Raw genomic sequence first — 25,842 nt, 5'->3', positions numbered from 1 at the left:
AGTTTTAAACAAAGCTTTAAATTAAGAAGTGCGTGCACGGGGAGGGGGGCATTTTCAATAGAATTCCTTAAATACAACCGTCCTGGCCATTTATAAAGTGAGTTGAACTTTTAAGGATATGTTTCCTAAAGCCTGGCGTGAAAGAAAGTGCAAGCTTTGGAGCCAGGCTAATCCTGACTCTGAATCATGCCAGTTGTGTGGCACTATAAAGTCACCTAACTTTGCAGGGCCCGTTTTCTCCTCTGTAAAATGGGGACAATAATAAGTACCTTACGGGGTGTTCATAGGTCAGAAATTTTAAACACAGTACTGTGCCTGCATACAGTCGTCAACCAATAAATGGTGATTACTATTGCGGGGCGGGGGGGCTGGTTTTGGTCCAGGGCCCAGCCCGCCTCTCCCTGCTCCCTCTGGGGCATTCAAAAACTCTCTCAATTACGTTCAACATTTATGTGCAGGATATGATGTTAAGTAAGCCAAGGCCTTTCGGTAGTTTACAAACAGACGAACACCACATCGTACACGAATAACAATTTTCATTGTTTTCTGTTTTTTGGGGGGTTTTTTTGGTAGAGGAATTGGCACCATAGGGAGGCTGCGCTCTCTTTTTACAGACTTGGTACCTCGGAGAGGTGCCACGGGCACCGCGGCCTTCAGAGGTTTCCCGGGTCTCCCGCCACAGGGGACGGGGCGGCCGAGTCGTCCATGTCATTTTCTGGAAACTCTCTGGGACGAGGGAGGTAAGGGTCCCAAGAGAGGCGGCGTCCGCCCACGTTTTCGATGCCGAGGCGACCACACTTACCAGTGCGAAGTGCACCAGGGCGTCGAAGCAGAGCCAGGCTAGCGCCCCGCGGTCCGCAGCCTCCAGCCCGCGGCCCAGGCGCAGGCCCAGTGCGCAGCCCACGGCTAGCAGCGCGGCGCACAGCAGCAGCGGGCCTCCAGCCGCAGCGCCCAGCTCCCAGCCGCCGCGCATGCTTCCTGCTCCCGGCGCCGACTGCTGGGCACCAACAGCCAGGATTGCCGGGGGCGCCGGGAGAGGAGGGGCGGGGAGGGGCGGGGAGGGGGCGGGGCTACTCGGCCGGGGCGGGGCGGAGCGGAGCGGAGCTGAGAGAGGCTTACCCTTCCGCCTGGTCGTCCAGCAGCCCAGCCGAGTCGCCGGCTGTCAGAGCCCAGAGGTTTTCTCAAGCCAGGAACGTGCTCACCTCCTCGCTTTACTGCCGGAACCAACCCTATTCCCAGACCACGCCCGAAGGACTGGTAATAGGGCCAACACCTTTTGACGCAGTGTGATTTTTTAACAAGGTTCAAAGCCTTACACTACAAAGTGAAATCCAGATGGTGGAAATTTTGCCAATAGAGCGGGGAGAATTTTAGGGACAAAAGGTTCTAATTAGGCTCTTGCAAGCAACCACCACTAGGCATTTTAAAGCCCTTGTGGCTTACTCTGACCCTATATCTTAAAAATCCAAAAAGCAGGGACTTCCCTGGTGGCGCAGTGATTAAGAATCCGCTTGCCAATGCAGAGAACACGGGTTGGATCTCTGGTCTGGGAAGATCCCACATGCCACAGAGCAACTAAGCCCGTTCACCACAACTACCTGAGCCTGTGCTCTAGAGCCCAGGAGCCACAACTACTGAGCCCGTGTGCCACAACTACTGAAGCCCGGGCACCTAGAGCCAGTGCTCCGCAACAAGAGAAGCCACTGTAATGAGACGCCTGCTCACCGCAACGAAGAGTAGCCCCCGCTCGCCGCAACTAGAGAAAGCCCACGCGCAGCAACGAAGATCCAACGCAGCCAAAAATAAATAAGTAAAAATTTTTTTTAAATCCAAAAAGCAGCAAGAGTATAGGGGAGAAAAGCAATAGGCCACATCAGCTTGGTACTAGATGCTTTTTAACCTGTGGTATCTTATCTTCACAACAACTCTAGGAGTTCAGTGTTTTCTTATTTTACAAATGTGAAAAGAGGCTCAGACATTAAATAATTTGTCTAAGGACGCTCAGTGGCTGGGCCGAGGCCAGAGCCCATGACTGGGTGTCCCCAAGGCCTTTGCTTTTTGACCCTGCAGTGTGAGTAGATACTTAATATACTGACAACTACAGTTGGCCCTCTATATTCGCAGGATTCGCATCTGTGGATAGGAAGGGCCAACTAATGGGACTTGAACGTGCACGGATTTTGGTACACACCGGGTCTTCTGGAACCAATGTCCTGTGGATACCGAGGGACAATTGTATAGCTCTCCTCGAGTGACATGCCCCTTTGTTCCGATCACCACGTTAACCTTTTCTTTCTACTTCTTCCTCATCTTTTTGTTTGCTTTTAAACTTCTCCCTCTACCTTCCATAGGCCTCTGTTACTTAGAGACTTGGCACTGGAGAAAGAAGTCAGAGTTAAAAAAGATTGTAACCTTTATTGATCAAGCCTGTGTTTTCAATTTGGGGTAGCCAGGTAAAATATAGAATGCCCAGATAAATTGGAATTTCAGATTTTTTTAAAAAACGAAATTTTAAGCATACACTTACACTAGCATTAACTAGGGTATTTACGCTAAAAAATCATTTGTTGTTTTAAAATGTGGTGTGTACATATAATAGAATATTATTCAGCCATAAAAAGGGAATCCTGATATGCTACAACGTGGATGAACCTTGAAGACATTATGCTATGTGAAATAAGCCAGTCACAAAAAGACAAATACTGCATGATTCCCCTTATATGAAGCACCTAAAGTAGGCATATTCCTAGAGACAGAAATACAGAATGGTATTTGCCAGGGGCTAGTGGGAGGGAGAAAAGGTGACTTGTTTAATGGCTATAGAGTTTCAATTTTGCAAGATGAAAAAGTTCTGGAGTGTGGTTGCACAACAGTATAAATACACTTAACACTATTGAACTGTACACTTGCAAATGTTTAAGATGGGAAATTTTATGTGTATTTTACACAATTAAAAAAATGAGGGCTTCCCTGGTGGCGCAGTGGTTGAGAATCCGCCTGCCGATGCAGGAAACACGGGTTCGTGCCCTGGTCCGGGAAGATCCCACATGCCGCGGAGCGGCTGGGCCCGTGAGCTGTGGCCGCTGGGCCTGCGCGTCCGGAGCCTGTGCTCCGCAATGGGAGAGGCCACAACAGTGAGAGGCCCACATACCGCAAAAAAAAAAAAAAAAAAAAAAAAAAATGATTTCTGGCATTGAACACAAATTCAAAAACTTTCCCCCTTAGTTACTCCATATCATTTTTTACATAGCAGTTAACACTAGATGAAATTATTTATTTATACATGTATTGTTAGTCTCTTGCCACTAGAGTATAAGCTCCACAAGGCCAGGTGTCTGGCTTGGTTACTGCTGTATCTCTGGCACCTATTACAGAGTTTGACATATACTAGTTGCTCAATTAAATAACTGCTGACTGAAGGAGTATGGCCAATCCTGCCACCTATGCCTTGGATTCTCTCCTGTAACTTGGAAAATTGATGATTGCTCTTCTCTTGTATATTCAATGTCTTTCTCAACTGGATTTCCCCCATCAATTTCCCCACACCACTCTAGCGACTATCCTGCCCTGTTCCCCTTCCGAGCAAAATAAAAGCCTAAGAAACTGATTAGATTCACTGTCTTCATATTATGCCCTTTCCTCAGTCCTTCCTACTCTAGTTTCCACCCTCATTACTGCAGTGATACAGCTCTCACTAAGGTGACCAGTGACCTCTGCATCACTAACCAAAGGACATTTCCTGTCCTTACCTTACTTGACCTCTCAACAGCATCACTGGGCACTGAAATCTCTTTTCCCTCAGTTTTCTGAGAAAACACACAGCTTTTCTTCCCCCCTCCCTAACTATAACTTCTGTTTCCTTTGCAAGCTCATCCTCCTCTACATGCTCCTTGAATGCTGGAACTTCAGTCCTAAGCCCTGTTCTCATTCCAAATGCTGAACCCAGTCAGTCTCACCCTCACTTCCTGCTTTAATAATCACCAAAATAGGGGATTCAAATCTCTAGCCTGGCCCCCTCCTCTGAGCCCCAGACCAGTATTTCCAGTTGCCCTACTTGAATGTCATTTGGATGTCTCCACTCAACACAATCCAAACTGAATTCATCACCCTCTACTCCCTATGTCTGAGTCTCTCTCATTGGTGCTTTATTCTTTTGGTATTTTGGCCTCACCTCAAGGCTTGCAGGGTCTTAGTTCCCCGACCAGGGATTGAATCCAGGCCATGGCAGTGAAAGCACCAAGTCCTAACCACTGGACCACCAGGGAACTCCCCCGCAGTGTTGCTTATCTTACTTTACTTACATTCATCAGTTACAGCAACCCAGAAACACAGAAATCATCCTTTATACTTCCCTCTCCCCAAACTCCAGGTCTGAGCATCGCCTGCTCCTGTCTGTTTTAGCTGCCAAGTGTCTCTTGATCCTATCCACTGTTCACCATCTCTTACTTCAGGGCTTCACACTCTTTCGACCTTACACATCACTGAACCCAAAGCACATTTCCTGTCCTTACCTTACCAGCCAGTGATGGTTACTGAACACAATTCTCCTATCATCACTCTTGCTTAATAATGATTTACCATTGCTCTTAGAATACCAAAGTTTCTTTACATGACTTACAGGCGTGTGGTCTAGCACCTGCCTATCTCTTCAGCCCCTCCCCTGGCAGTCCCCCTCCCCACTACCAGCTTGGCTCCAGCTGTACTTTCTTTCACTCCCTGGACTCCCATGCTGCTTCCTACTTTGTATATACTGTTTCTTCTGCCAGAAAAGAGTTTCCAGTGAACCTGCTCTATTCACTCTGCTTTTCCTTCACCACTATAAGCTGTGTGATTTTTGGCAAACTTAACTTTCCTCTGCTAGATAATAGAAGCTTCATCACAGAGTTGTTGAGGGCTGAGTTGGTACTTCTCAAGCACTCAAGCCAGTGGCTGGCACTTAGTAAGAACTCACTGCCAGCCTGATTATCACCTTCCTAACGAGGCTGATTTCCTCTATTATGTATCATTGTGTATCTCTTTTTTCTAACATTTGTCATAACTTTTTTACTTTTATTCATGTGTGTGGACCCTGCACCCTAGCACAGTACCTGGCTGGATAGGATGCTCAAGAAATATTTGAATGTTCCTAAAGGCTTAGTCAAAATTCTTACTTATAAAAGACTTAAGACATGGAAAGGATACATATAGATATGGAATCTTTTCTTATTATGAAGAAAACTGGGCTGAAATCAGTAAAATGAAATTTATAAATTCTTCTATTTAGGTTTGAAAAATGTAAATGCCTAACTACTGGGTAGAAGAGAGCTGAAGACAAAGGGAACTGAGGCTGTTACTTGATCACAAATCTAATTGTGATGAAGCTTGTAAAATAATTGAAACAATCTCCTCCACATTAACAAAATTAAATGGCCAGATAATGGAATGTTGCCGTTCCATCGTACCCAGAAACTAGCCACACCACACTCTATTCGTGGGGTCCTTGGACGCGAAGCCGACAGGAACCAGGTCCAGAAAGGACTTTATAAGCAGGTTGGATAAAATGCACGGAGTGTTCAGGGAGAGGAAGGAAGCTGATAAAAACAGATCTGTGTCTTCTGCTACTTGGGAATAACTCTAAGTCTATGCAGAATCGAGAACAGTTAATTTATAATGATGGTCATTTAAGAGTGGTGACTTTGGGCTTCTCTGGTGGCGCAGTGGTTGAGAGTCCGCCTGCCGATGCAGGGGACACGGGTTCGTGCCCTGGTCCGGGAGGATCCCACGTGCCGCGGAGCGGCTGGGCCCCTGAGCTATGGCCGCTGAGCCTGCGCGTCCGGAGCCTTGCTCCGCAACGGGAGAGGCCACAACAGTGACAGGCCCGCGTACTGGGGAAAAAAAAAAAAAGAGTGGTGACTTCTATTCAATATTAAGAAAAGACTTGGTCACAACTGAAGCTATTCCACAAGTAGAACTGGCCCACTTGGAGTGAGCACCTCACCATTTACTTCTCAAACTCTTCTGACTCCTAGTCCTGTAGGAATGTGTCCATAAAAATGGCCTGCCTCAAAAAAACCTTGATTTTATCTTTAAAACATTATGCAAAATGTATCCTTTGCTCTCTAACACTTAGGCTTATAGTATCATAAAACTGTCTTCCTTACCATCAAGTACAATGGCTGTCCTGTGAAGATGGCCGGCCGCTCTTGCGGCTTCACACATTACTTGGCACAAGGTCCCATTTTTCTTCGGGGACCACAGTTTTAAAAAAGGGAATTACTCAAGAAGGTGGATGGCAGGCAGTTCTTCAGAGTTGGGAAGCAGGATGTTGTAGAAGAAATTCCCTGCAGCAAACACATCCTTTATAGCTCTGCTCAGCCACTGATCCCCTGCTTTTAATCACTTTTAATAAACTTGTAAGTCTCCTGATGAGGCCATTCTCTCATAATGCTTCAAATAAGTGTTTTTCAAACTATGCTGTGATTTTTCTGCTCCAACCCCAGCTTTCTCAGAGAACTTCAAGATCTTCAACTAAAAATGTTTGAAGAACACTGCTACAGGGCAGTGCTGAGAAGACAAAGGGCAATCAACACATTGGTTGTTTCACACTTCTTTTAGCCACGGGTACATTTAAGAGGGTAACTAGTTACTCCACATTCCCATTCCGATCCTAAGTCCTTTGCAGTAGATGGGCTCAGCAGTACCCACAGGGGATTTGGGAAATGTGGTTAGGTATAGCTCTGCTTTCTCCTAAAACTGAGAATGAAGAAAAGGCACATTTTTGTCTCATTTTTTAATCTCATGTATCTGAAAAAAAGCCTGGCACTATTCATAGAACAAAAAGGCATGATTTAGGCTCTCTCCTTTGGAGAAGTTTTCTACTTGAATTGATTTAGGACAACGGTTCACACCCTGGGGCAGTTCTGGCCCCCCCACCCCCCCAAACATCTGGCAGTGTCTTGAGACATTTTTGGTTGTCCTGTCTTTAGAGTGGAGAGGTACTACCCACACCTAGTGGGCAGAGCCTAAGGATGCCACTAAACACCCTACAACACACAGGACAGCCTCCCACAACAAATAATTATCCAGCCTAAAATGTCCATTTTGGTTTTTTTTGGCTGCACTGTGCAGCTTGCGGTATCTTAGTTCACTGACCAGGGATCAAACCTGGGCCCACAGCAGTTAAAGTGCGGAGTCCTAACCACTGGACTGCCAGGGAATTCCCTAAAATGTCAATATTGAAGGGTTTGAAAAACCCTGACTTACGTTAAAGTTAGTTGAGGAATTTCATGGGCAAATGAAGAGGCTAAGGATGTGAACAGGCTGCATTCCCACATCCCTTTTCCTAAACACTTTCTCTTTATAGAGTACTGAGCCCACCTATATAGTTGACCTTTGAACAACGCAGGGGTTAGAGGTGCTGACCCTCTACATATTCGAAAATCCACCTGTAAGTTATAGTCAGCGCTCCATATACGCAGTTTCTCCATACAGCAGTTCCTTTGTGTAAGTGGTTCCACATCCGAGAATTCAACCAACTGCCGATCGTGTAGTACTACAGTATTTACTATTGAAAAAAATCCACACATATGTGGACCCATGCAGTTCAAACCCATGTTGTTCCAGGGTCAACTGTATATAGGTATGTACAGATAGAACCTCATCTATATACTGTGCTTTTGAGAAGCACTCTACCACTGTTTTTCAGTTATTTAACTAAGTACAACATTTATATGAAGAGTTCCTTTTACACTTTAGACAAATGAGTGGTGGGTAAAAGAGAACTCCTTGGCCTATATGCCTTAAGACTTACAGCTTAATGTACAGAAATTATACTCCCTTTCTCCAAATAGATTTAATTAAAACCCCAGTTCAACTAGGGTTAAGAAATTTCATAACCATCACTGTAAGACAACTGACATTCACAAATTTTTACTTGCAATAATTAATTAATCTCCTCAGAAGGACAACCCTTCTGAAGTAAATTATGGCAAGATTAAATAGGAGTATTGTAACTTATTTACTTATATACTGAGTTCTTTCAAAAATACTTTGAAGTGTCATTATATGAAAGTAAAAATACCTGTATACTAAAAAGTTTGGCTGCTCCTTTGTTCTTTCAACTAATCCAAGATTTCATTTAGAGCCTCAACCTTACTTCAATGACTATCTTCCAAAGTTCTTGTTTTCAAGGATTAGACAGGCCTTAAATAAAGCTTGAATTTTTGTTTTATGAAAGTCATAATTACACTATCATCTCAAATGGCCTTTCTATGAGTTGTGGTATTTAAACCTGAGATACATAGAGAGAACACCATGTAATGATGAAGGCATAAGGAAATTAAGATACTTTCAAAAATAAGTTCTTCAATGTTTTATCATATTTGATAGCAGCTTTTTTATTGGTTACAAAACCTAAGCCCATATACAAAATTAGGAACACATTTAGATGCCTCTTTTGAAAGAATGTTTTAGTCTTTTTTAACTGAGTTAAAAAAAAAATAAAAACAATGCAATTTTTCAACACTGTTTTGAAAACTTAAAAGTGCAGCAATATACTTAGTTTCCTTTACCTACGAAATTTTGCATTTCCATTTCCAAACTGATAAGGTCACAACAAATTGGATCAAGCCAATGCATACGTATGTCTGCACTACTTGATGCTAACGTTCACTTATGTTAGTTTGCACTTAAAACACAAGAGGAAATAGGAATCGGCACAGTAGAGGCCCAATTTAATCTCAATGTGTGCAAAATTTAAAAGGTAACTGTCAGTAAGTATGGAGAGTCCAGAAGAAAGTAAACTGGAAGGGGTACAATTCACAATATTGAGAAGATTTGGACTTCAAGGGTTTCACCGAAGTTTGTGACCTTAATTAGCTCTGACTTTGTTATTCTTACTTTTAGTGAACACCACACAGTTTCAAAAATTTAGACTACTGAACAGGATGCAGTTACCATATGAAGCTTTAACTCAAAATTTGGATAAAGAAAAAAAGGCACAATGAACTTCAACTCAATTTTATGTGCACAAGAGTTGAAAAATCTGAGCCACCTTAAAGAGAAATTGATTCTAAAATTTATAAAACCTATAAATAATCAGAGGCCAAACCACTATATTAAAAGATTCTCTAGCAAGTAAAAATCTTGCAGTTTAAACATACTCTTGTATCCACTTTAGATACAAGACAAAACTCACTCTTTAAAGTGGCTCCACCTTGGCAGATACATATATTTGTAATGAATGCACACCTGCTATGTGTTGTTTATCAGTGAAAACACCCCCGCTGATTCACAAAGCTCTGATGGCATCTGTCTCATCTTCATCACAGTAAATACACACACCCCCCCCATCGGATAACTAAATTAGTTTAGATTTTCTATCCCTTCACATCAATGCATTGGGAAATTATACCCAGTAAACAATAGCAACAAAACCATTCCTGTGACAGCACAAATTATTCAGTTTAAAAAATTTCAAATTCTTGCATGAATAGCTGGGTCAGACAATTTACCAAAAGCAATGACTTTACATAGTAATACCAGATTTTGCAGAATTACTTAAAGATCACTGCAAATCAGGTTTATGTTAAATAACTGCAGATTATTCCTCTATGCAGATCCTTGCCTGAATCTTTTTATGTGAATATGCTTTTAGAGTAGGATCTGAATGAACTTTCCAATAATCAACGAATGAAGTTTTATGACACTTCTAAATAGTTGTTGTTTTGTTGCCAACCACATTATCAAAAGCACTGGTTACTAAGTAAAAAATATTTTAAGACTAAATTACAGTAAACATGAAAGCTCCACAGTTTAAACCCAATATAAATCAACCATACCCAATTATCAATTTAAAACGAAAAATATTAACTCCTGAAAGCTGAAAGCAAGATTTTCTTTTTTAATATCACCAATGGGTACTTTAGAATTTTGTGTTTTTGTTTTTATTATTTATTTTTTTCTTTATAGTCAGGGACTCTTGCTTTCAACTTAAACAGAAGTTCAAGTCCGTAACAGGTTGCAGCTCAGGTAAAATACCATGCACAGCATTTGATTACTTCAAAACAGCAGGAACACACAGGCTGAAGTGAGTGGTCAAATAGGGCTTGCTGTTCTCAAAAATTAGGTATAATGGCGAAAGCATTACCATCCATAGCTAAAGTTCTTCCTCCAACCCTGGCTTCTGAGGCAGATAATAAACACATCAATTACTGGTAGATGAAGAACAGTTTTTTAAAACTTATCTGTTTAATCAATAACCAAGTTTCTTTTTTTTAAGTTACTTTTTGTTTGTGTCAGTTCCACCAATGAAAATCATTTGGCTTGTACTTTAAAATCTATTCTTCCACATAAAGAGTATGAAAATATGTTTGTGGAGGACAATGATGGAGGCTCAGATCAGACTGCACCTCTTTAAAGTCTTCCAACATGTGTATGTGTCATACCAAAGTGTCTTGATCCATAGCGCACCATTTTCCAAAGGAATATCAAGTGGGCAGCTGACATGCCACCACTACAGAATATTCTAAACTGGAGACTGCGGTTGTCAGCATGTGGCACCAGGGAACAGGGAAAAATAGGGTAGTTGAGATTGTTAAGGAGAATTCTAAAACAGTTTAGGAAATCATGCATATGCATTTACAGTCCATGTGGATGGTGACTTTTGGCAACTGCAAAGTGACTGAGACATGGCTTGCTTTAGAAGCATCGAAACAAAGAGGCATGTATGTTTTGGAGCCTTTTGTACTTGTTGTTCTTGTCATTTGGTAGCCATCTGGTGGTGCTTCGTATCGAATGTGGGAAAGATGCTGCACTCAATTGAACTTAAAAATTAAATTCTTTTGTTTGAAGGTTGGCTGTTGGGTCAAAGTTGTAAGTACCTCCTTGTGTTGCTTCAGGAATGAGGCTAGGATCTTCATCAATCTATAATAAACAAGAAAAAAATCTTTATTATGTTAAGATACTACACATTACAGTGTAAGCGGAACTGATTTACTTCTTAGGAGAGAATTCCATATGAATGTTTTCGTTACCTAAAAAATATTTTAAGTAAATCAACAATGTTATTAAGAAATCTAACAATTAAAAATTGAACACACATTTAAAAATTGCCCCATGCTTTGGTTCCTGTATCTGTAGATTTGCTTTACCTATCTGAACATACATCATTTCTATAATCACCATTTCTTCCCATTCAACAAACTACAAAAGCAACACAGTGACAGAAATACAGTATAAATTTAATCATGGAAAATTCTTAGAAAACTTACTTTATGTATAGATTTTAATGTACATGTAGACACATCATACTTTAATATATACTTACATCATCACCAGAGAAATACTGATCTATGATTTCAAATGCTAATTTATATATGTCTTCATTTTCATGCTGCTGTAAAACTTCAATTTTCTCCAAACCTGATAAAAATAAAATAGTCAAAATAATTAGGCACATACTAATAAAAATGTGCTCATTGTAATCATGGAAAATCCGAAAGAACTCAGAACACCCTCCCACCACCCTCCAAAGATGACAGTTCATCTAAAATACAGATAAAACCCTGAGCTGCTCTGGTTAGAGGGCCAGCATCCCACTAATTTCTTCCTCTTTAGAAGCCCTAGAGGTATCCTGGTCTCTGAGGCAGGCAGCTTAAAAAAACACCTAAATACCCCATTTGACAGATGAGGAAGCTGTGGCACAGAGATGTAAAGGGATTTATTTCAGGTTACATGGCAAGTTAGTGATAGAACTAGAATCAAGATCTCTGCCATGCCCCCCAGGACTCCTTTAATATAATCATACTGTTGCATACAGTAATTTTTATCCTTCTCTTTGTTTTCCAAATGTTACTTAATGATCGATATAAATATAAGAAAAAACTTTAAATTTTGAAGTAATTTATTTCTTTTCTTTTTTTGGCCGCATCATGGGGCATGTGGAACTTCCCCAACCAGGGATCGAACCATGCCCCCTGCAGTGGAAGCACAGTGTCTTAACCACTGGACCACCAGGGAAGTCCCTGAAATAATTTCTTAAAAAAAAAAAAAAAAAAATGAATAGGGTGCTTACATCCTATAGTTAGTGAATCTGGGAAATACTTTTTCAGAAAAGTAACTATAGAATGCCTTTATTTATATTCCCAATATATTTACTCCATGTATCATGTACGTAAGTCTATTAAATCCTTACTAATAAATATTCTTCTTTGAAATGTCTTTATAGCTAAGTTATTTTGAAATAGTTTCATTTTTTATATAGTAATATTCAAAGCAGAAAAATGGGAAAATAGGTGTCAAAGATAATGGATGTAGAGTGCCTTATAAAATCATAAAATGCTAAGTAAATATGTATCCTAATTATAAGTATTTATCTCATAGACAGAAGCAACTATCTTGATAAAAAGCTGGAGTAACAAGCTCAAACTTTCCGGGTTAAGTTGTTCTGAACCAGACTACAATGTTCATTTCAAATTATTGAAAAAGTAAAACATCTTAAAACAAAATAAACAGTGAATTAATAGTAGTACAGTAAGAAGATCTGGCTTTTAATTATGCTTCTATCACTAACTACTTCCCCGACCGTGGACAAAACTCCTTATCAACTCCAGAATATTTTCTTCTTGTTATTAAGAAAATACTTCCAGTCTGAACATTCTATGACGCTACTGCATTTGTTTTCTCTTAAAAAGATAAACTCGGTAGTATAATCAAACAAATTAGTCAATAAAACATGACATTAAGATAAGTTAATTTAAGGTTTGAGCAATTTAGTACACATTGAACAGGCACCTTTAAAAACAGAATTTTAAAATATATGCTTCATATGTCATTACCAGAGAAAAGAATGATATAGTATTTCAAATCACAGTTCTTTCTTATTAAAATTTCAAAGCAGGGCTTCCCTGGTGGCACAGTGGTTGAGAGTCCGCCTGCCGATGGAGGGGACACAAGTTCGTGTCCTGGTCCGGGAAGATCCCACATGTCGTGGAGCGTCTGGGCCCGTGAGCCATGGCCATTGAGGCTGCACGTCCGGAGCCTGTGCTCCGCAATGGGAGAGGCCACAACAGTAAGAGGCCCGCATACCACACACACACACACACACACACACACAAAATTTTCAAAGTAATTTCTGTAGTAATAACCCTAGCACGGAGTTCTACCAATCGTAAGACTGAAACAAAACACCTAGATGACTGTGAAATCATTAACCTTTTCCATAACCTATTCCAATATATGGAATAGTATTTCACAAAGTGAGATCCACAGAATCACATGATAATAGGTGTAACATGAAAACAAGTGTTTTACTGTCAAGGAGTCTGAGAAATGCCAAATTAAACAAAGCCTGTAAGTTTCTCTATTACAGTGGTTTTCAGAGCTTTTAATTTGCTCTTATGCAATGTGACTTCAGGATGAGAATTTGTGTTTCCTGAAAAGCACTGTCAATCTCTAGGAATATTATGGCGTGACTTTCACAACCGGTTGTTTTCTGAAAAATCTTCTTGGACTACTAATATACCAAACAAAGAATAGCAACATCCTCATATGATGTTAATATTAATAGCAATATATCCTAAGTTTTCTTTCTAATTAGCTGTCTTTAAAGGAACTAATGTTTCAGAGTTCCAGTGCTCAACTATTTTTCTTTAATCAACCCTCTTACCTCCGCATTCTTCTATTATTTCAGCTATTGTGCTTGCTTCATCACCAGCCATTATCAGAATGTTTTTCAGACCATCTAGAACCACCTGAACAACTTGAGAATCTTTTACTGACAGTAAATTACAGAATGGTGGTATTACATTCTGCTGTACAAGGTACTCAACCTAGACAACAGAAGAGAAGAGATACTCTTATTTATTTAATCATCTTTTCCCCCAAAAGAACACAGTACAGGGCTTATAAACAATCAACAACTCCTAAACCTAAGAGAGTAGTATGCTTTCCAGTATTAACAACTATTAACAGTTTTTTTCCAAACTCACTTGATCTTTTCTGCCACTTATCGTTAAGTTGCTAATTGCCCAAGCAGCTTCTTTTTGTGTTCCAAAGTCCCCCTGAAGGTTAAAAAAGAAATGTTAAAATGAATTTTTTGGTCAAAAAGTCTTGGTTATAATATATTCACAGACATGATGAACTCATAACAATGACTGACCTTGGCAAGTTGATGAATAATCATAGGGATTAATCCAGCATCTATTACAGCTTGAACTTGTTGCTGGTTGCCTGCTGTAATGTTGGAAAGGAACCACACTGCTTCCTGTAATTGAACAAAATTAAGGGCACCTTTATTTGAAAAACTGTATCTTTAATGTGTTTATATTTTTATTTTAACGTAGTTTATATATATAGTAACAAGTCACCTCAGCTGCATTAAGGGAAACACATCTAAGAGTGATTAGGTTATACAGAATCTCCCATTTTAAACATATAAGGAAACTTCTATCCATAATATCTGGGCCCATTAACCTAGCATAACCTTCAATAATATAGATACCTAGGACTATACTGGAGGCACTATTTTAGACAATGGTGATATGGTGGTGAAAAAAACAGACAAAAGTCTTTACTCGTGGACCTTGTATTTTTGGTGCATGAGCTCCCCCTAAAAGACAGATGATAGAAATAAATAGAAGACTGAATTTCCTAATACTTTGTGTTAAAACTACTTCTAAGAAAGGTGAATTATTTTATTGTAAAAATATTTACTTGCAGGGACTTCCCTGGTGGTCCAGTGGTAAAGAATCTGCCTTCCAATGTAGGGGATGTGGGTCCGATCCCTGGTCTGGGAAGATCCCAAATGCCATGGGGCAACTAAGCCCACACGCCACAACTACTGAGCTCGCGCGCCTCAACGAGAGAGCAGGCGTGCCACAAAACTATAGAGCCCACATGCTCTGGAGCCCACGTGCCACAACTAGAGAGAGAAAACCTGCGTGCCACAACTAGAGAGAAGCCAGAGTGCCCCAAGAGAAGATCCCACGTGCCACAACTAAGATCCAGTGCAGCCAAAAATATAAAGAAAATAAATAATTAAAAAAAATTTTTACTTGCAAAATATATTCAGAACTTAAGCTTCTAACTAGTCTAGGATGGTCTATATAACAAATTTTATTGTAACCTTAAATAATTTATGTCATGAACAAATAGGTTTATTATAAGTTTAGTGTCAAATGTGTATCTTCTTCCTCCTCTACAATGAAAAGATTGTAGGAGAGTACCCTGGTGGTCTAGTGATTAGGATTTGGCTCTTTCACTGCCGTGGCCTGGGTTCAATCCCTGGTCAGGGAACTCAGATTCCGCATACCACGACTGGGACCCGGAGCAGACAAAATGAATGAATGAATGGGTGAATAAATAAATAAATAAATAAATATTTAAAAAGAACCCAACTGTCAAATTATAGTCATGAAACTATATAAATATAATTATGACAAAGAAGAAATGATCAGTTTTGTTAGTTTGAGGGATAGTGGCATTTCAGGCAGATAAAACTGTATTAAATTCAAATCAAAATCACGAGACCCCACTTCACAGTACTGGGTGGCTATAATAATAATTTAAAAAATGAACTGGATCCCTCATAACATTGCTTGTAGGAATGTAAAATGGTGCAGCTCCTATGGAAAAGAGCTTGGTGGTTCCTTAAAAACTTGAACATGCAATTACCATATGACTTGACAATTCTACTCATAGATATATACCCAAAGGAACTAAAAGCAGGGACTGAAACCAATGTTCCTAGCAGCATTACTATTCATAGTAGCCAAAAGGTAGAAACAATCCAAGTATCCATCAACAAATGGACGAATAAACAAAATATGGTATATAGGCACAATGGAATATTTATTCAGCCATAAAAAGGAATGAAGTTCTGATACATGCTCCAATATGGATGAACCTTGAAAACATGCAATGTGAAATAAGCCAGACATGAAGATTAAAGTACTTAAGCACATATTTAACAGTAAGATTGTATCTTAAGCTTAAAATCTTTTTTTAAAAAAAGCAATTTTAATGATCCTTTAATTTAGGCACTGCAGTTTTTCGTTCAATCTAATTTCATAGGGAGATTAAATTATGATCTATTTGTTTATAAAACACACCAGCAAAAAAAAGAAAAAAAGATACTGGTCACCAAATGGAAAATTTTATATGTACTCTCACCTAGTGGCTACTAATTTGCTACTGCTCAATCTATTGAAATAAAAATATTGGTTAATATACAAATAATTTTATTCTGTGATGATCATGGCAGCACTTAATAGCAAGCAGTTAAAAACTGAAACAAAATAACTGCAGAGGTGATTTGAAATAATTCTCATCTTAACTAGAGTGGTTTTGAAGAGAATCACAAGCAAACAGAAACAGAAACAAGAAGGCAGTCAAAATTGACATATACAAAGAGAAAGAAATGCACTGACAAGGCTGTTATACGCCTTACCTTGTTTATCTTCTCTTTTGGGTGTGATAAGAGATTTGGGAAGTGTGACAGGACATCGCAGTTGAGAACAACCTGGGTCTGCTCGTCGGTACCTGTCACTATGTTGCCAACCGCTCTGAGTGCTGCTGTCTGGGGTGGGGATAAAATGTTTTCTATAAATTTGTTTATGATGAAACTGATACTACGTTTTTTATAATCCTGAGAAAATGTAAAAATGCAAAGGGTGAATGATTAAAATTTACTGCATTCTTACACAAATCATTTCACAGAACTGGAAAGTAGTTTTGAACTTTAAACAAATAGTCTTATGAAAACTGGAACTATATAGAAAAATTGTGTGGAAAATAGTTGGAAAAATATTAAAATAAAAATTGTAAAGGTACTTTTTTAACAGCTATTTTTACCTATTAGTAAATTGGCACCACAGAAAGATTTTAATAAAGGCCTCTAACAGGCACAAATTTCTATCTAGAAAGTCACTTTGGCAGAAGTGGGATGAACAGATCTATCGGCCATGTACCCCTAATCAGAGTGAGGAGAAATGAGAGGGAGAGGAGAAAATGCAGTTTGGAAGCTGTTGCAATTAACCAGAGGAAAGAAAATAAATTCTGAATTAAATCAGTGGCTCTAGATACAAGGAGAAAACAGATTTGAAAGCTACATAATAAGGTTTGACAGGGTTTTGTAATGGAGGGGAGACAAGAGGAGGAATATCAAGGTTTCTAGCTTGGACTGTGCTGTCCACTGAAAGGGGATATAGGAAGAAGAGCAGGCTTGTGGGAGAAGATGGTATGTTCATTTTTGTTTGGTTGAAATGACAATGGAGTTCTTAGAGGATATGTCTAAGGACAAGGACAATTGGCTATATGAGTCTGCAACTCAGCAAAGAATCTGGATGAGATGAAGATTTAGAAATCAACAAAAGCAGATTCAGTAAAATAGCACAAGAAATATTGAAGAAATGTGCATATAGACAGAACTGAAGCCTGGCTGTACAAGTTAACTGGTTATAACAAATACAAACTTTACACAAGTAAGAAAAAATGTTTAAGTACTTACTTGAACTTTCACTTCCTGGTGGCTCAGAAGGGGCACAAGAAATGGCACAACCCCTGAATCAATAACCATCTGTATCTGCTCATTACCTCCATCTGTCAGGTATGACAGTGCCCAAACAGTATCCACAAGAATCTTCAGGAAATAAAGAAGAATTACCATTTAATGTATTTGTTTGAATGTCTGAGATACATAACACACTTATGGAATGGTGACATAAAAAGTAACTGAATTTTGTTTTAGCTTGGTAGTAAAAATATCTGCTAAGCTGATCATCTGCTACATAGTAGATAAAACTCTCTCAATGGCTACCTCAGGCCACTCTTCACAAAAGTGAGACACAGTTCACAAAAGTGAGACACAGAAGTCTGGGACAACTTCTACCCCAACTTCCATATCTATATATTAGGTAGATAAATTTAAAAACAGGAAGAAAAGTAATTCTCCCTACCCCCACAAACTAAATACCCAATAATCACGAGGAAGCACTTTATACATAGAATGAGATCAATATATCATGCTGCTTCCAGTTTAGAAGAGCCCAAAGAAATCACTTATCCATGTTAGTAGTTTTTAAACATGTTAAGCAATGTAATTTTTCAGACTATTAAAGTAAACATAAAAGAAATGACTTGGCATTTTAACTTTGGGGAAAAAATTAATTATTTGTAAATCTCTTAAAAAATGTCCCAATTGAAGAGCATACAGTATAAACCATGCCTTACACCCATCTAATTTTGCAAATAATAAAAAACAAAAACCAGGCTCAGGTTTGTTGACTCATTCAAAGTCAAAGAGCTTATATGTAGTTTTCCTTGGTGTCTTCACAGAGGAATGTAACCACAGGCTGGATCTCATGTGAAATCCAGAGATGTTTCCTATTAGAATATTCAAATTAAAGACATTTCTTGCTCTTAATTAACAGCAGCCACCTGAATTCAAATCTCTCCATGTAACCTTCAAAAAAGTATATGTATTAACAAGAGCAAATAAAGCCACATATAGCCTGCACCTTTAACATTACTAGGTGTCTGAGAATGATACAAATTTCAAATTACCTATAAGAAGAGAAAAAAAACTAAATTCTACCTTTTGTCTGGACCAGGACCCTGCCCTTAGACTACGTGAGACTTCAGAGAAGAGCAGAGTGAAGAGCTTAAAGGTAAGATATCCTAGTAAAGCTACTCCACTTTAGTGGGGCAGAGACCATGTGGCTCAAAAAGCCTATAAGATTTACTATCTGTCTTCTATAGAAAAATTTGCTGACAACTTTACCAGAGGATGAGCTACATTCAACTAAGAGATAAATGAAGAAATATTTCACTGTAGATCAAAGACTAACACAAATGTGAAGAAGAGTGGAAGAATAATTTAAATGTTATATGTTCCAGAAAAATTGAAATATTGCACTTGACAAATGGGAGGACAGAAGGTATGCCTGAGAACTCCACCCATGTACCATCCTACCCCCACAAGGAAAGCCTCCTTGCTAGAGGGTGCCTACAGAAGCTGTGTGTGTGAGTGAAGCTTGTCTACTATCAAGTCTGGCAGTAACAGGTATCAAGATTTAAACAGAAATCAGAGTCTCATAACGTAACACTCAAAATGCAGGCTACAGCTGAAAATAACTCATCATATCAAGAACCAGGATCACCTCAACTGAAAAATGAAAAGAAAGTCAACAGATGCCAACACTGAGATGACGCAGATATTGAAATTATCTGACAGGATTTTAAAGTAACTGTCATAAAAATACTTCAGCATGCAATTATGAACACATCTGAAACAAATGAAATATAGTAAGTCTCAGCAAAGAAATAGGAAAAATAAAGAAGAACCAAATGGATTTTAAAACTAATAAACTCAGTAACCAAAATTTAAAACTCACTGGAAGGACTCAATAGTAGAAGGGAGAGAAGAAAAAACAAAATCAACTAACTCAAAAGACAGATCAATACATATCATCCAATTGGACGAGAAAAAAAAGATTGCAAAGAATGAACAGAGCGTTAGGGAATTGTAGGATGATAACAAAAGATATAATAACATTTATGTCAGTAGAGTCCCAGAAAGAGAGGTGAAGCTGAAAAAAATATCTGAAGAAATAATGACGGAAAACTTCCCAAATTGGGCAAAAGACACAAACCTAGATTCAAAAATGGGAGAATGAGGTGAGAGAAAAGAGAAAATAGAAATAAGCTCATCACTTGCTGTATGGGTAAAGACAGGAGTCAAGAAATACCATTTAAACCTATCAAACCAGACAGTAAAAAAACAAAAGGCATTATAAAAGGTATAGTATAAAGTATAAAGGTAACAATAGAACAAAACCAAACATTCCTAAATACCAAAAAAATTTTTAAAAGAGAGAAGAAAGAACACTAAGTAGAAAATAAAACACACAGAAATTACAATACAAAATAACAGGACAGAGTTGAAACCAAACATATCAAACAATATGAAACAGGCTTAACTCACCTGTAACAAGAAAAAGATTTTCAAATTGGCTCCTAAAACAAAACCCAATTCTATGCTATATACAAGAGACACACCTAGGGGCTTCCCTGGTGGCACAGTGGTTGAGAATCCGCCTGCCAAAGCAGGGGACGCGGGTTCCTGCCCCAGTCCAGGAGGATCCCACATGACGCGGAGCGGCTGGGCCCGTGAGCCATGGCCGCTGAGCCTGCGCGTCCGGAGCCTGTGCTCTGCAACGGGAGAGGCCGCAACGGTGAGAGGCCCGCGTACGGCAAAAAAAAAAAAAAGAGACACACCTAAAACAGTCATTCAAAAAGGCTAAAAATAAAGGGACAAGCAAAGGTACACCAGCAGAGACTGCAATCCTGTCAGCAGACCAGTAGAATTCATTCTACAAAGTATTACAAAGAATAAAGAAGGCTACTTTGTAAAGCTATATCCCACAATGTATAATGAATATGTATGTAACTGTTAAAAACATCTATTCACCAAGTAACCCTGTAAATACCACTACAAAGGAGAAACTAAAAAGATGCAAGAAAAAAATATACTGATAAAAGATTTTTCATACACTGTTATCAGTATGAGAAGTCAAGTAGATAAAAAATGAAGATATAGATTTTATAAATGTACATCAAAATTTAAACCTGATAACAGATAATAAACTTGCATATGGAGCACAAAGATATTATTAGGTCCAAAGAAAACATCAATTACATAAAGCAGAAATATTATAAAACTATTAAAAGGCAATACAATTAGATATTAATAAATACCAAAATACCATATGGAAATTTAAGAGCCTTATATTAAACTCTTGGATTAAAAAAAAAAACAGAAAAACTTTTCTAGAAAATTATAATGAAAACACCACATATCAGAATCTATGGGATTTACTTAAAGCAGTGTTCAAAGGCAAGTTCATAGCCTTAAAAATGTATACAACAGAACTTAAAAGAATGAAAATAGATCCCAAATAAAAAGCTACAAAAAGAACAGAGCACGGACTTCCCTGGTGGCACAGTGCAGGGGACACAGGTTCGAGCCCTGGGCCAGAAAGATCCCACATGCCTCAGACCAACTAAGCCCATGCACCACAACTACTGAGCCTGAGCTCTAGAGCCCTCGAGCCACAGCTACTGAGCCTGCAAGCCACAACTACTGAGCCTGCAAGCCACAACTACTGAGGCCTGTGCGCCTAGAGCCCGTGCTCCACAACAAGAGAAGCCACTGCAATGAGAAGCCTGCGCACCACAAGGAAGAGTCGCCCCCGTTCACCGAAACTAGATAAAGCCCACGTGCAGCAACAAAGACCCAATGCAGCCCTCCCCCCCAAAAAGAAAAGAGAAAGCCAAAAGAAAGCCAAAAGAAACAGTAAGTACAAAAGTAGAAAGTAATGAAGTAAATAACAGAAAAGCCATAGATCTAATTAAAAATCAGAATCCTAGTTCTTTGAAAAAATTGAAAAAAAGTCCTAGTTAACTTAATTAGAGAAGTGGTAGGAGGAGTACAAATGTACAAAATAAGAAATAATGAAGAAAATAACTCCTGAAACAGTAAATTAAAACAAAAAAATCATAAAGAGATTACTCTGCATACTTAAATGCAAGCAAAATTGAAAACCTAGATGAAATGAATAATTTCCTAGGACAGTAGTTTACAAAAAACTAACCTCACTAGAGATTGAGAGCTTAAACAAGCCAATTTCAATAGCAAAAATAGAGAAAATTATCATGGAACTAATCACACAAGTATCAAGACCCAAAAGGTTTCAAGGGGGAAACTACCAAATCGTCAAAGATCAGATAGACCCCAGCCTATATAAATTGTTCCAGAGCATAGAAAACAAATGAAGCATAAAGTTAATACCTAAACTTGTAAAATGCAATAAAAATACAATATTAATACCAAATAAAGATAACATAAAAAAACTGCAGACCAATATCTCTTATGTGAATAGAGATGTAAAAATTCTGAATAAAATATTAGTGAAAAGGATCCCATACTACATTAAGAAAATAATACATGATAATCAAGTGGGATTTCTCAAAGAATACAAGGATGGTTCAATTTTAGGAATATCAATATATGTCATATTAACAGACTTACGGAGAAAATCATAATCATCTCCATAGACACTGAAAAATTCCAACACTCATTCTTGATGTCAACACTCAAAATGGCATTTTACGGATATTTCCTTAACATAATAAAACATCTATAACTCAGGAAAAAAAATCTAGATTCAACAAAAGGAATGACTGATAAATCTGATTACATAAAAAGGAGAAAACTGCATGGCAAAATATATCAAAGCCAAAGGACAAATTAGGAAAATATTTGACTATATATATATAATATATCACAAATAGTTAATGTCCTTAATACATAAAGAGCTCTTAAAAGCCAAGGAAAAGAGACCAAAAATCTGATGGAAAATGAGCAATAAAGATGAACAGGCTATTTGCAAAGATGTAAAAATGGTTCTTCAACATATGAAATCAAGGTCAACTTCACTCACAAGTCAAACACATATTAAAAATGAGATACAGTTTCTCATAGAATGGCAAAATTTTAAAATGACAACACACGGACAAGGCCATGAAGAAAGTCACTTTTTTTTTTTTTTTTTGCAGTATGCGGGCCTCTCACTGTTGTGGCCTCTCCCGTTGCGGAGCACAGGCTCCGGACGTGCAGGCTCAGTGGCCATGGCTCATGGACCTAGCCACTCCGCGACATGTGGGATCTTCCCAGACTGGGGCACGAACCTGTGTCCCCTGAATCGGCAGGTGGGCTCTCAACCACGGAGCCACCAGGGAAGCCCAGAAAGTCACTTTTGTATATTGCTGCTGGGAATGCAAATGGCACAGCCCCTAACGCAGGGAATTTGGCAGTGTATAACAAAAATTATAATGCATTCACTCTTTGACCTAGCAATCTGCTCCTAGGAATTTACCCTGAAATATATCTCCAATAATATGAAAACACACAGGATTACTGCCCGCTATATTATTCATATTTGCAAAATTCAAGAAATGGCCTAAATGCCTATCCAAAATAGTGTGTTTGAATAAACCACAGCCACAAAATGGAATACTATGCAGAACAATACTTGGTTGCCTTGGCCTGTGATGTTTTAGGAAGCTGCTAAATGAAAGGTAACTTTTTTCCATTATAGCTCCCTACTATTAGCAGAAAACCATTCTTTTCTAATATACAGTAGCCTAGAAAAATGAAATATTTAAGATTTCTAAGCTGAGATCAATTAATGGTTTTTGGATAGATCTTCATGACACCACCTCAAAGGCTGGTGGTGGAAAGTAAGCTATAGCTAAGGTCTCAGGCCCCCTGAAGCCGTAAAGACTCTTCTAGTCTCTCTTTAATTTTGTTTTATAATCTGTTGGGCCTTCACTGAAAATCTCATTTTAAAAATGCTTTAAAACTTTGAAATTCACAGCACAAGATTATCAGGCTATTCTAGTTTTTTTTTCTATTTTCATCAGTTTGCTTTCCTCATCTCCATAATCAGGCTAACAGCTGCTCAATGTCTTTGACATTTGTAATTTTACCTTTTGCTGCCTTTTCCCGTCTGACCTGCTTCTGCTATTTTACACCTCCTCCAATATTCTTTTTTCTTGGTTTTTCCCTTTTTCTGGATTTCTATGGTAAAATGCCTGGCTTTTACAGTCACTAATAGTCAATGAGTGTACTCTTTTCCTTCCAGCTAATAGATTAATCATGTGCCAATGAAGTCTTTGGCAATCCTGAGCTACTTTATTTTTCACTATGTCTGTTTTTCTGGGCTAGAAACATTTAAAATTTTTTACTTCAGCAATATTTCATGTACTTGAAGACTGCTAGAAAGCTGATCTCTAGACACACAGTATGAGACATACACACGGTAAAGATAGGCAACTCCAAGGGTCAATGTATTGAACAAACTTCTTGAAAACTGGTATCTTATGAACCAAAGGAAAATCTCTAGCAATCTGAAGTTTCCAAACAATAATATACTCAGCGCAAAGAGCTTTACCAATTTTTACCACCTCCAGTAAATATGCTAACAAATAATGTCCTGTTAGGCACCCTTACCGAAAACTGCTATTAAAATGTACAGTATTTCCTAGTAGGTGTCTGTAGAATGTCTATGGAATGTTAACATCACACATGCTTTAGAGACAACTAGAGCTGAACCAAGTTAAAACTGTATACTTATCCTTATATGCAGTAAAGGGTAACTGAGTAATAAGCTCAGGGTGCTCAAATCCTATACATTCCAAAGAAAGGACTGGTCCTTGATCAGCTCCTTCAAGATAACCTCTGAGCCCTGGGATTATCCTGCTTAATAACACTGCATTCCTGAGACCCTGGGCCACACTGTACCAGTCTGACTCTTGGGAGGGGACAGAGACTGAGTAGTTAAGGTCAGTCAGCCTATGTGACTGACTCCCCAGTAAAAACCCTGGACACATCAAAGTTCAGGAGCTTCCTGGTTGGTAATACTTGATATGTGTCGCCACACATGGTTGATGGGAGAATAAAGCATTGTCCTTGCCAATCTACTGGGAAAGGACAACTGGAAACTTGCACCTGGGTCCTCCTAAACTCTGCCCTATGTACCTTTAGCCTTTGTTGATTTTAATCTTGTGAAATGGTAAGAAATATACTAGTCTCTGCCCCCAGTTTCTAGCACAGGGCTCTAAAACCTTATAAATTCCTAAGTGATAAGAACATTAAGAGCATCTCTTTTTCCAATATTTGGTCTTTGACCCCATCCTTGACACCCTTGTAATGTCCTAAGTGATAAGAGCACTGGGAGCATCTTTTGCTCTAATGAGGTAACTCTGGATGGCCTCCTGGATGAGGAGGCTGGTCACCAGAAAGACCGGGCCATGATTAGAAGCGTGGAAATTTCAGCCCTGCTCCTCACTCTCCAGAGTGGAGAGGGGCTAGAAGCAGAGTTATCAACTGATCATGCCTCCATTTGGAAACCTCCATAAAATCCCAACAGTAGGGGGGGGTTTGAAAAGCTTCCCGGCTGGCGAACACACCCACACCAGGAGGCTGACATACCCCAACTTCACGGGGATAGGACCCTCCCAGATCTTGCCCTATGTATCTCTTCATCTGGCTGTTCATCTGTATCTTTTATCATATCCTTTAATAAACTAGTAAATGTAATTGTTTCCCTGAGTTCTTTGAGCTGCTCTAGCAAATTAATAGAACCCAAGGAGGGGGGTCTTTGAAACCGCTAATCTATAGCTAGGTGGTCAGAAGCACAGGGCTTGTGACTTTGTGTCTGGCATCTGAAGTGTGCCTGTGGGCTGGGGGAAGAGGTGGTCATCATGTGGGACTGAGTCCTTAACCTGTGGGATCTGACACTATTTCTGGGTAGTGTGGAACTGAAATAAATTGTAGGACACCTAGTGGGTCACAGAGGCTTGCTTGTTGTGGGGAACTCTCCCCTCCAGTCCTGCTCAACACATCTGGTGACAAGAAGTATGAGCAGTGAAGTGTTCTGTACGAGTAGTGGAGGAGACACATAGGAGAGATATGCACCATAGGGAAGAACTGGGTTTTTCCCTATACAGGAAGGAAAAGACTGAGTTTTCCCTAAACAAATCTGTACCCTTTTGCTATAAACTACAAGCATGAGTGTAAAGCTTCTCAAGTGATTCCTTCTAGCAAATCACTGAACCTGAAGGTGGTCTCGGGGACCCCTGACATATCATCAAGTGTCACTAACCATCAAGTCTCAGCACATAACCAATCTGCTACAACTGATTAACTTCATTTGTAACAACAGTAGATTTGTATCAAAAGTTAGATAATACTCAAAATTATTTGGGCATGTCAAGCCATGCATGAACAACTTCAAAAAGGAC

General features: G+C 39.0%; 2 protein-coding genes across 10 annotated transcripts in view; both read right to left on the bottom strand.

Annotated features, from left to right (window-relative positions):
- Positions 1 to 1,030, bottom strand: part of EBPL (EBP like) — a 66,353-nt gene extending 65,323 nt beyond the window's left edge. For all 9 annotated transcript variants that reach the window (XR_010837136.1, XR_010837137.1, XR_009331706.2 and 6 more), the window contains exon 1: positions 803 to 1,030. Coding sequence is in view for 6 of the 9 variants with exons in the window: in XM_067016307.1 (XP_066872408.1) it covers positions 803 to 973 (171 nt within the window). In the remaining 3 variants the exon portion in view is untranslated. The remainder of the gene's footprint in view (positions 1 to 802) is intronic.
- A 7,319-nt stretch (positions 1,031 to 8,349) lies between these two features.
- Positions 8,350 to 25,842, bottom strand: part of KPNA3 (karyopherin subunit alpha 3) — an 85,088-nt gene continuing 67,595 nt past the window's right edge. Inside the window, exons 11-17 of the mRNA XM_059041688.2 lie at positions 17,486 to 17,617; positions 16,427 to 16,555; positions 14,138 to 14,242; positions 13,968 to 14,039; positions 13,646 to 13,808; positions 11,306 to 11,400; positions 8,350 to 10,902 (exon numbers count right to left, since the gene is read on the bottom strand). Coding sequence (XP_058897671.1) covers positions 10,804 to 10,902; positions 11,306 to 11,400; positions 13,646 to 13,808; positions 13,968 to 14,039; positions 14,138 to 14,242; positions 16,427 to 16,555; positions 17,486 to 17,617 — 795 coding nt within the window. The 3' untranslated portion in view covers positions 8,350 to 10,803. The remainder of the gene's footprint in view (positions 10,903 to 11,305; positions 11,401 to 13,645; positions 13,809 to 13,967; positions 14,040 to 14,137; positions 14,243 to 16,426; positions 16,556 to 17,485; positions 17,618 to 25,842) is intronic.

Source organism: Kogia breviceps, chromosome 16 (genome assembly GCF_026419965.1).
Source record: "Kogia breviceps isolate mKogBre1 chromosome 16, mKogBre1 haplotype 1, whole genome shotgun sequence".
NCBI lineage: Eukaryota > Metazoa > Chordata > Mammalia > Artiodactyla > Physeteridae > Kogia > Kogia breviceps.
The sequence above is the reverse complement of the archived record's forward strand: the minus strand, read 5'-3'. Positions and strand labels throughout refer to the sequence as shown.